The 12,386-nt window shown below is 39.1% G+C and overlaps 1 protein-coding gene across 2 annotated transcripts in view; it reads right to left on the reverse strand.

Moving 5' to 3' along the window:
- Positions 1 to 12,386, reverse strand: part of nrxn3b (neurexin 3b) — a 332,817-nt gene that overhangs the window by 189,015 nt on the left and 131,416 nt on the right. For both annotated transcript variants that reach the window (XM_079642411.1, XM_079642410.1), the window contains 8 exons: positions 11,162 to 11,365; positions 9,764 to 9,790; positions 7,710 to 7,829; positions 6,499 to 6,611; positions 5,549 to 5,817; positions 4,441 to 4,631; positions 3,579 to 3,752; positions 2,357 to 2,383 (listed from right to left, as the gene is read on the reverse strand). In XM_079642411.1, coding sequence (XP_079498537.1) covers positions 2,357 to 2,383; positions 3,579 to 3,752; positions 4,441 to 4,631; positions 5,549 to 5,817; positions 6,499 to 6,611; positions 7,710 to 7,829; positions 9,764 to 9,790; positions 11,162 to 11,365 — 1,125 coding nt within the window. The remainder of the gene's footprint in view (positions 1 to 2,356; positions 2,384 to 3,578; positions 3,753 to 4,440; positions 4,632 to 5,548; positions 5,818 to 6,498; positions 6,612 to 7,709; positions 7,830 to 9,763; positions 9,791 to 11,161; positions 11,366 to 12,386) is intronic.

The following is a 12,386-nucleotide window of genomic DNA, read 5'->3' on the forward strand; positions in this document are numbered from 1 at the left end:
TTGTAATCCTAAACCTAACTCATGGATACTAACTCAATTAAACTATACCCCTTTTAAATATAATAGCTTTTAACCCTAACCCTAGAAATTATCTTTCCAAACATGTTCTCATTGTGAGTATACACGGTGAACACTAGACAGACAGAATTCATGAAGAGCAGAAAAGAAACAAAAAAGAGGACACGTAGCGCATATCCCCGTGTATGCACTTCAGTCAGAAAGGAGTAGAGGAGGGTATTCAAAGTCAAACTTGGATGTGTGTTTGCTATTCCTCTACACCACACATAGCTCTTTGGTACCTTTGAATACTTATACCGGGAGGGAATGCAGACAAAGACAAGCATACAGTAGATAACAAGATAAACAATTCCCATGTAGGAGTCTAGACGGACACGTGAGGTGGGGGGGGGGGACATAAACCCCCCTGATAACCACGTTGTAAACAAACCAAAGTAAATTAAAATAAATCAAAATGGTGGACGAATGCAAGTGTCAATTGTCTGGTGCGAGACAATGTGAAGAGAAGACATTAGAACAGAGCGGATTTGCCAGCTGAAGGTGCGTTTACTGTGCAATGCACGGCGTTGGGAGTCAACCAGGCGTCTTCCACACTTTCGCATAATTGTGAATCTCGTGTTGGTATGCGTGCCTCTGTGCTTGTTTGTCAGCGAAAGAGATTGGCGGATTTCGCCGAGTGTTCAGCAGGAGGTCACTCGCACTCAAAAACACTCAGCTGGGTAAAGCACCAAATGTGATTTTTTTTTTGATTACATGAGAGAGACAGAGAGAGGGGTCTGATGGTGCTGAGATGTGCAGTGACAGCCTCTAATGTGGCATTTCACAGAAGAATACAGCACTCCCACAAATTACCTACCACTGCTTTCAGATGTGCTTTCAGACGGCAGTAGACGGCATGAACATCACTTATCTAATCTGTGTACTCTCTTTAAATATACTGTGTACTCTTTGCAACTTTATCAAATATGGAAACACTTAGCCTCGAGGTTAGCAGGGAGGACAATATTCTATAAGAACATTTATCCGACTCTTATTTAGCATACTTGCCAACCTTTAGACCTCAGAAATCGGGAGCATTTCAAAATGCAAAATTGGGGGGGGGGGTGCTAGTGGATCGCCGGAGCCGTTAGATTAACATCAACATGCTTATTGTAGTTCTAAGTGCACTGCCTTGCGGCCTGTAGCACCATGTGTGGGCTGGACCTGTATTTTGACCTGTATTTTACAGGAAAGGAGTGAGCAGAGAGTAGAGTAGTTTTCGATTCTTGTTCCGTTTTCTGTGACTATCTGCCTCACCCTCTCAGACTTTGAGTTGCGAGCGCTACTAAAGAGACGTGTTACCATGGAAACCAAACAATGGTGTCGCTGTATTAAAGTCCGAGTGGAAACAGTCGTGTGTAAATCTGATTTTGTCAGAAATCGGGAGAAATGCGTGAGAAATATGACCCCGGGAAGAAACCGGGAGAGGACAATGAAATCGGGAGTCTCCCGCGAAAATCGGGAGGGTTGACAAGTATGGGTAGAAGTGCTAGCATCATATGTAAACAAACATATGTATGGCTACATTAACATAGCAGCAATGCTATAGGCCTACTAGCATGATGACAAGGTGCAACGGTGCTTGTGTATTTCAAGAAACACATAGTCCCGCGCAAACATTTACCAGTAAAAAGTGCAAATTAAGACATTTAATATTGTCATACCGATGTTAACTTGAAGGTAACATTATATTTGTATTATATGCGGGTCTAGTCAAACGAGTAGAATTGTTAATTTGATTGTAAAATGTTATATATTCACAGGGACTGCAGCTCATAAACATCCGATTTAAAAAAAAAAAGCGGCTTACAAAAAGAAAAAGAAATGCCTTTACAGTTTTTGGGAGTTTTATTGTAATTTATCTTTATACCTTTTTGTCCGAAAGATGCAAATGTGGAAGCATTACGTTACGAATATGTATGAAAGTTTTTGTTTCTGTCGGAGGGATGGGATTTTGTCTCAAAGCTTGAGCGGGAGTGCTTAGGGGTTGGTTTGGAATTGGGCCATAGTATCAGAGTGCAGTTACCCGACTTTGAAAAAATGTGACTTCTGGTTACTAAATACGTTGTTTTTCCTTCGCCGTAACAATGTTCCTCATTGGGGAACAAATAACAGGTATTTTTTCCATTAGTCTGTCTTTCTCTTTCTCTCTTAGCGTCAACTTTTCTGTTTTCAGAGAGCAGGTAACCTCCTCCGCGGCACCCAGGGAACATTACTGCCACGGTGACACCCACGATGCATTGCACATAGCAGACTTTCAGGCGAGCAGGCCTCAGAGAGGCTGAGATTGACCCTCTACCTTGCAGGTCGGCTTTGGTGAAACCAACTTTGTTAGCGCAGAAAGAAAATAACAAACAGAACAGAGCAGAGCGAAAAACAAGAGTAAAGGTTAGTGAGGGAGCAGCATTGTTAGCGTTCGTAAAAAAAAAGTTTCACAAAGTTTGTCACCTTGGCAACACTGGGGAGAGTTGTTGGTTTGTTAGTGAGGGTTGGAAAATATCTCACCCAGTGGTGTTTTCTTTGTTAAATAAGGTATTAAAGTAGCTTTGAAAATCACTGCCACTGTGCATAACTTATTACAAACGTCTGCTGCCCTCTAGAGGTCACAGGCAGAAGTCTGCACAGTGCACAGGAGACATGGTGTATTTAGACACAATATACTTTAAATTAGAAGAGAATAAACAATATCTTATATACAGTAGAGAGTAGTTATGCACATGAATCTACATTTAATCGCAATATTGAAATTGCAGAAAGCACAATATTTTTGAATCCCAAATATTTGTAAATAATATGTTGATTGAAATATAGTGGAGCTGCATGTATATCCAGAGTACACATTGCATTCTACGGAGTTAGTAAAATATCTTTGTTTGGTACATATCCTCTTAAAAATATATCCACATGATCATTTTAAATGTGTTTCAATGATAATGAGAATAATAATGCTAAATGATTAATCCCTCTAATATCATGAATGATATTGTAATTGTAAATAAAGTCTACATTTGTTATATTTGTTCCATATCGTGCAGCCCTAAACAGTTTTGAGCCAAAGCATATTGACTTGTAATTATATTAACAACATCAGCTATAACATGAGTTATTGTATTGCTGTACAAATGCCACATCATTCAAATTGGTGTATTAAAATGCAAATGGTAGATGCTGGAGAAGGAAAAAAGCCAGGTGAGTAAATATTTGGGTGTTTCTAAATCTAGCATTTAAAAAAAACACCTTAGCTTATGTAACTTTCATTTGAGTTCATATTGTGAATACACATATTTCCTAATATTTTGTTCAGGTTTGAGTACCCCTGCTTAACTTAAAAAATATTGATGCAACATAAAAAGTTAACAAGCCAAAAAAAAGAAGTTTCTTGTTTCTTGCGCAGGAAAAAAAAAATAGGTTGGATTGACAATGCCAGCGAGTGGCTTTAAGGGGCTTCAGAGGAGCCTTCTAATTAGACTAATACATCTCAGACGCCTTCATGACTCTTATTCGCTAAGGGCCGTCTGTACCTTCACAGCCGCGCTCAATCTGCCCGCTGCGGAACAGGGCGTCGTTGATGAGATCTGGCAGGCGGCCGTTGAGATCCACTGAGGCCAAGCAGCCCTGGAAGCCCTCCCGAGAGACCACCAGCTTCGGGAGGTTCTGGTACATGTTGGGCCCTAGACCCCCGATAAACAGGTCACCTGTAGAGGGACGAGAAGAGAGTAATAAGTGATTTGAATAAATACTAGGGTCACATATTCTCCAGTTTGAAGTTAACCTCTGTTTTTGTGATGAATATTATAACTTAACCATCAGGTCCAGTTGAGTGTTTAATATTGATGACAGATATGCTGATTATGTTTTCAGGCTAGATTACTTGATTGGTACAATTGATCTTAATTCTTTCCACACAATCCATTGGACCAAATCGGTGTGTTTTACAATGTCACACATTTTTATGGGTGTGACAAGGTCATTATTTCGTAAAAAAGTTGCCTTTCCTTCAATCCCATTCAAAACCTTAAGTAACAGTAAGTATACTTAGACAGATATTGAATTATTTTTATTGGATGGGTATGTATTTGGGGGAAATTATCATGCATTTTTGCAACATTGCAATTACCATCTTTATATGTTAGAAACAAAGTGAAATGTTTTCAAAAATCTAAAAAGTTGGATGATTCTATTAATTGTACAAATTGAGTATGAGAAAAAAGTTATAATCTTAAACAGGTAATGTGTCAATAATATGAAAGACCAAGGGATGGAGTAGAGTCTTGACTTTTTCAAAAAAGACTTTATCGAATCAAGTCTTGTAGGGTTGTATTCTAATCTCTGACATTCATGAAGTGGTTTATTCAAACCTCTGAAAAAGCGAGGCTGTGGTACCTTTGAGGTCGAGGTTCTTGGCTCCGTTGACATTCTGCGTGACGGACTTTGAGTCCACCTTGAGCGTGTGTGTGTTGGCGGCGTCTCTGGTGATGACCACGTTGTGCCACTGGTTGTCGCTCAGCTGGTTTTCGCTGTTCCCCTTCAGCAGACTGGGCCCGTTCCCCAGGTCGAACACGTAGTGGATAAACCTGCAGGAGAGGAACTTTGTTAGTGAAGATATGTGCGTGTGTTTGCTGTATGTGTGCTTTTTATCTTCTGGAAAAAAAAATCAAATATGTCCAGTCCTAAATACACTAAATAGTCTCAGACTTCTAAACAAGTTGACTCTAATCTGAAATGCACTTATTTTATACCATTGGCTTTCTCTGTTAAGCATATGTGATTATTATATCTTACCTATTGTAAACCAATGTGTAAAATAAAATGTTTTGGGACCATTAAAATTATGGGTTAGGTTCATTTAGATTTCTGGGTCCATTTAGATTTCTAACCCTTATGTTGGGTATTTTTCTGCTTGTAATGTTTCCGTATACTACTTAATCTCTCTCCAATTTAAGATGTGCTATTAATATAAACTGTATATAATTAATGTTAAGTGTCTCGGCCTCTATTGTAAATCTATGGAAAGCTTATCGGAGTGTTCCATTTCACATATCTCCATCATCTCCGTCTAATGATGCCAGTAGACCGCCAAACAATACAGACTGTTAAATCTGAGCAATACCAAACTGATGTGTAATATACACTTCATAAGTGTTTAACATTTTGTTAATGTTATTGGGGTTTTCAATACATGTTCACATGCTCACTACCATTTACGTGTGCTTGCCTATTTCTTTAATATGTAAGTCGTTTGCCTTTTATGTGCACTGTACCTTTGCTGTTGTAGCACTTCATAAGTAGCATGCTACTCTGATACTAATGGGATTTAAACTGAAGAAGACAAATAACTGTACCTGCAGTATGGCGATCTTTTTGATTTGACAAGCTTGTAAAAGGTGCATCAGAGATTTGGATTTTAGTAAATTAATAATGGCTATTTTAATAATCATCTCTTGACTCGAGCAATGGCATAAACATCCTTTGCACATCCTCTCATCCTCACCCTTTGACCAGCTCTACGGCGATAAAGTCGTTCCCGTCTCCGCTGTTGAAGATGAGGAATCCGTCAGGCGAGGTGGTTTTGAACTGAAAGAAGAGGTGCATTGTGGTATATGCCTGCAGAGTGGCCAGGCCCAGGTAGCTGCCCTTGGTCTTGAAGGTGACGGGGTCGGCGATGATGAAGCGCATCCCGAAGCGTGCGTTCAGCTCGCAGAAGTCGATGTCGCCGTTCTTGCACATGTCGATGTACTGCATGCCGTTGAATTTAAGGCTCTGTGGGGAGAGAAGTGTGTGTACATGGGGTACATACATGAGAAAGAACACTTTGTAGCACAGTATATTGTTTTTTTAAACGTCAACTTGATTTTAGTAAACGCATTGTGGAAAAATGCGAAATGGACTTCTTTAATCATGTTAAAAATAGCATAAGTAGAAAACTGCACTTTAAGATGGTGTTTAATTGAATATTTAATAAAATCATTTTGGAAAAAAAATGCTGGAATATCTGTGTAATTATCTTTCATTAAACTATTAGGTAATATCGTTGTAGTAATATGAAACTAAGTAATTGCACAGTTTCCTCATTTCAAGCAGCCCTACAGCTTGAAATGAGGAACTTAATTGAATCAAGATTGCCATGGTAACATTGTAAGAGAAGTTGCCACACATTGTGTTTGAGTAAACCCAATCAAAGGAAAGAAATGTATTTCAAAGCCCAGAGGATTATCCTTAAAATAATAGATGCATTTCCATTCCTTTAATACTTACTGAAAAGTGACATTTCTAGTAAATAATATTAGTGACATCTGAAGATAAAATATAAAGTGTCTTTGAGTATTAATTGAGATTATAAATAATTGTGACTTACGTCCCCTCCTCTTTGGAACATGACCAAGTGTCTAACATTTGTTGAAAGGATTTGTCTGTAGTGTTGTGATGTATTGCACTTTTTACCTGAAGGTGCCCGATGAAGGAGGAGGGAGCAGAGGAGACAAAGCGTCTCTCGGTCAAGATGCCCGTCTCCACGTTGTTGAACTCCAGGCGGGTGTGGTCGCCCGCCATCTGACCTGAGGTGGAGGGAAGAGAAAGTAGAAGAAGCGGAGGGATGAAGGGGTGGAAGAGGAGGAGGGAGGATACTGCAACCTAACCTTCAAACCAGCAACAGCCCAGTTTCACTTTGTGTCAGGCTGATGCAATAACTCTACCACCGACAGTCAAGTTAAGGCAACAAAACCATGAAAGAAATAGTTTTCCAACAAAAACCAAAGGAAGAGATACATGAGTATTAGGGATGTCCCGATCCGATCTTCATGCAATGCATTAAGAGAAAAAAAGGTAACAGATAACGGCTGGTCATCCAACGCAATGAATTCAGCTATCTTGGCTGTTATTTTTTTGGCCTTTTCACTGTTCTGGGGCAGTTTCTCTTTCCTATTAAAAGTCTCTGAAAGTGTCGGTTGTTTCGGTGCCGTTACCTGAGTGGCCGCTGTGTACTCGTCGTGTTGTTGTTGGTGTTTGTTTCTCAGGTGGCGTATTAGATTGGTCGTGTTGAACGTAGCTCTGTTCTTTCCACTACGCGAACCTCCACCTTGCAAACATTGCATCTGGCTGTTACACTGCCTTCGCTTTCAATTTTATAATACTTCCAAACTCCTGACATTTTCTCTGTCCCGACTCCCGAGTCACCAGCTGAACGTAGCCTCTCGTTAGCTTACTGCTACTATTAGACACTGCGACCTGCCCACTCTCTTGCCAGATTTGAGAGAAATAAGCAACCAGGTCTATGAAAACAAGCCCAAAAGAAGCAACACACACATGATGTTGTGTAATTTGAAACCAAAATTAAGGCCTCAGGATGACTTTAAGACGTGAACATGGTCATTTTTGTTTTGTAACATTAAATAATAAAAATATTTTATTGAAAAAAAAATCCAGATCCCGACTTTTTTCTCTTGTTTCCGATCTTTTGAAAATCATGTGATCGGCTCTGATCCCCAATCGGATCGGGACATCTCTAATGAGTATATGTCTGCGCCTTAACAATTGGCAAAACACAAAGACTAAAAAACAAGATATAAGGATTACAACTGCCCGCCAACAAATAAATAAGAACAATTAAACGACATGATCATGCATATTTTGGATTTTAATCATGGGAGTAATACCTTCAGCCATGTCGTCATCCACAGTGAGTTTGAAGTGTTTACCGCGGCGGACCACTCTCACTGAGTGCCACTCATTGTCGTTGAGCTTTTGTCCGGCATAAAGAACCTCAGGACCTTTGCCTGAAGAGGAGGGTTAGTTAGTCAGGGGGGGGGGACCAAGCACCAACAAAATCTGTTTTCACAACTGATTAAACAGACAGTTGAAAAATCAACCAGGAGTATTTATCTTTTTATTGGAACTAATATGTAGTCATAATAATAATAAAAAAGTTATCATTTGCAGATTAAGCAGTGCTACATTTAGCTTTTTTTTGTATTTAACAACAAATACAATAAATCACAACTGACAACTAAATTAAAGAAAACATTTGCTGTTACTCATACGACGACTCAAAAGAGGTGGCTATTACATATATGTTTGTTACAGGTCATCTTTAAAAAATCACAGCACGATAAAATTGATATATTTGGAAATAATTATGAGAAATGTGTTGCAAAAAAGATCAATTACTCCTGTATTGTTATTGCACATCCGTCAAAAATGATCAGAATTATTCAAATTGTGCAGCCCTGATGACTATTTGACATGTAATATAACAGTTTCTGTTTCCTTTGCTTATATTCTCTTAATTTGTATGTTCTAGTTTTGTATTCTCGTTGTACGATAAGAGGCCTACGGATATTGTGTAAGTCATTCCTAAAACAAACCACTAGAAGGCAGCCTCGCCCCATGGAGTCAGAATCCTGAATCTGCTGGAAGACGTTTAACACAAGGTTCAGCAGTGTTCATCAGTGGTCACTTGAAGTGATTCGGAGACTAGAATTAGGATTGTTAATGTGCGACTAAACTCGTAAACTGTTACTCTAGGCCTATAAAAAACCATGTTGAACATTTTACACATATATAATCTGTTCAATATTTTATATTTAATATTCCATGTCATATATTTATGTATATATATATTTGTATATATAATATCTGCATGTATATTTTATATTTCGACATGTACATTTTATATTTTATTTTATTTATATTCTTGTTTATTTCTATGTTCTTGTTTTATTGTAAAAAGCCTTGTCTTTTATGCTGCTGCAACAAAAACAATTTCCCAAATTGGGATCAATAAAGTACCATCTTATCTTATCTATAGAAAAATACAAGTGTGGTGCAAACTTCAGTATACAGAGAAGCATCCTCTTTGTTACTCAAGGCTAAATCTACGATTGAACTATTAAATGATATTGTGAAGATTCTTTTTGGCATATTGTAGTTTGTATCCAAGCTTCTGTTAAATGCTGTGATAAAAATGTACTCTTTCTGAATAAAAAAGACTAACTCAAATGATAAACTATAACAAAAAAAGACATTTACATTGAAATGAATATATATATATATATATATATATACATTTAAAGGGAAATAAATTAAATTCTAAACAATTGCCTTTCCTAGAATTCTGTCTATTCAACTGTACTGTATTATTATTATTTGTATTATTATGAAAGAAAAAAAACCGAATCTAACACATACTTGGACTTACTTTTAAGCCTTTGCTCAGCTTTATAATTCTCTCTAAAAGCCTTGTGGGCACTTTTGAACAGAATACAAAATAAGAGTCCCTTTCATGAGTAACAGCATGTCTCCTGACACCTTATACTGTATATAGTATATCACATTAGAAGCCTATATACTGCAGTGTGTATACTTAGGGCAGGAAAACAAAGCGAGTGAGAAACAGCAATATATTACTGTATAATTGGGAAAACATATAAGATAGCCCGTGGGGTCTAAAAGCTAGCAGCTATGAGCATACAGGGAAAGATTAGAAACTAGGTGCCTGAATCAATTTAAGAAGTGTGCTATTAAAATAGTACATTAAGTCAGATTTGCATAACTTTAATCTCTGGCTATTACTTTCCCCCACCCTCTTATCTGAGAAATCCTCTTATCAGTCCCCGGCATTCACACATTCCTGCCCTTACATCTAGCACACAGGCTATAAAACCACACAGTGTAGGAAGAAGAAGGCTGCAGAAGAAGAGTGTTGACTTACTGGTGTTACAGTTTATCCTGACACAGTCTAGATGGGGAGGGGGGAGAATAAGTGAATAAGTGACAGATGAAATCGCATCCTTCAAGGTTACAGCTGCAGACAACCAAGAGCAAGAAAAGCCACCTTCCGGGGACGGTCACATGACCCTGGCAGCCATGTTTCACCTAGTCCTTATACTGATACTGGAAATATAATTGAATCCCAATCCAATTGATTACTCTAAAAGCTGAAGTCAATAATATTGCACCAATAATGGCTGATATTAGATGGCCAATTAGATACGCTAATAGCATCATAAAAGTATTATTTTTGTATGTAGTTTAATTTTTTTAATAGTCGCTTGCAACTCAATGGCCACATCGATTTTGCAACCCAGCAAAAAAGCAAAAATACATTTTAAAATGTAGCTTTTTCTTTAACATGAAATGTTTCTCCATCTATTGAACTTGTGTTTGCCAGGTGCATGTTGAAATCCATGTGACCAGGCTGGTCATGTGCCGTCAACCGCAACAGAAAAGTGGGAACAAACAGCCTCGAGCCACGCAGCACCAACACGTACAGATGCATAAAAAACCTTCTCAAAGAGGGTCCTGTGTGTGTGTAGTTGGAATATCATTTGCATTTCTACAGGTCTTTTTAATCTTTGGCAAAAAAACATTTAAAAGTTGATTAAAGGTGTTCCGGCAGCTGTGGTTACCAATTAAAATGCCTTTTACAGAAAAGATATATGAGATATCTTGTATGTTCACATGTGTTTTGTGGGGATTTTCTCCTCTACTGCAGCGCGCTGGGTGCGGTGGCATCGGGCTGTTTGCCAGACGGGCCGCAGGCTTCGGGGCCTTTGAAGGGGTGAGTGCCATCTTTGAACAAGGCATGGGAGATGCCAGGGTTACTAATGGACGGAGAGAGACATGGACCTGCTATCATGGGAGAAATCATATAAAAATAGATAAAAGACAGACCACTGGAACAGACCCACATAAGAATGCATACTATTAGAGCACTTAGAATGTACAACAATAATCTCTTATTCTAAGTAGATGGTAGGATATTAGCTTACATGTTGTCAGAATGAATGCATGTGTGAGGAGTTTCCAAAAAAGTGAAATGTATTTGTACACAAAATAGAATGATGTGTTCAAAAGATGTGCTACAGAGCATGGATAGCTGTGTTTCTTGTAAGAATAATGGATATCAAAATCTACAAAGACGTCTAAAGCATCAAGGCAGAAAAAACGTACAGTCCAGGCAAAACAAGACATGCAACTACAAAGACAAACTACGAAAAAACTGGTTTAGTGTGTGTTAGGTCTGGACCCAAAAATAAAATAAAACACAAAGACAGTAAGGCCTCCTCTTGGGTTGGAGGGGGGGTTAAGGGAACGGTTTATACGATACCTAAGTTGACCGTCAGTTTCACTCTCCCGCTGTCCAGCTCCAGCCTCAGAGTGTCCGCAGACTCGTGGGACGTGGCGGCCATCAACAGCCCGAACGCGCGCTGAGACATGAAGCGCAGGGAGACGTCCTCCGCCTCTGTGTGCATCACGTTTGGGATGACCACCTTCATGTACATGCTGCCGTCGAACGACAGGATCGAAGACTCTGCGAGACAGAAAAAGAAAAGAAAATGTCCCATTAACAAACTTAGTGCCAACAACCGTAATGAGCGGAAGGTGAGGATTTGTCAATGTGTGTGAAAGAGACCAAAGACACATATGCGGTTTGAAATATGCGCATGTCCCTGCGTGTGGCGCAGTGGATAGAGCCTTGGTGTTTGAATCAGGGGAGCACAGGTTCAAACCCAACTGCAGTCAGCATGTCGTTGTGTCCCTGGGCAAGACACTTCACCCCAAATTGCTCCTGTGGAGATTGCCCACAGTATTGAGTAAGTAAGTCACTTTGGATAAAAGCGTCTAACAAGTGACATGTAATTTAATGTTATATTTCATCAATGAGAAACAAACACACTCACACACATGTCTCAAACGCACATTTGCAGATGTTTTCATCGTCCACTAGTGACAGGCTGAGGCACACACACACTGCTTAGTGCACTGAATTAAATCATCTTGCTACTTCATCCTTTCCCTGGAAATATCCCTTTACAGACATTGGTTACTCTGAAGCTAATTATGAATTCTAACAATAGTAAAACAAAAAATTTAATGATTCAGTATTGTGGAGCTGAAAAGATATCCCTGGCTACTAGGGGTGTAGCGGGCCCTTCGGTTCTGTACATGTGTGTACCGAAGTGTACCGAACGAATATAACGTTAAACGTAAAAAAATTGAGAACGTGAACAACTTCTTGGAAGTAATCTCAGGTGCTGCGTTGCAGCATTTCAGAGTAATTTGCTCACATTGGGTTCAACGCGTCATAGAGCGAGCAAGTCATTTCATTGGACGAGAGGCATGCTATGACAGCTGGTCAGAAGGATGCGTTCTTTTTAGTAAGTAATTTGAGGAACTGTCGAAAGCAGATAAAGTTGAGCTCGAAAATCCTCCAGCATCATTGAAGTCTCCGGTTTGGGAACATTTTGGTTTCGCAGTTACGTACAAGGATGACGGATAAAGACAGGTGGATCGAACCAAAGCTGTTTGTCGGCATTGTTCAACTAAAATGT

The sequence above is a fragment of the Notothenia rossii genome (genome assembly GCF_949606895.1).
Source record: "Notothenia rossii genome assembly, chromosome: 8".
NCBI lineage: Eukaryota > Metazoa > Chordata > Actinopteri > Perciformes > Nototheniidae > Notothenia > Notothenia rossii.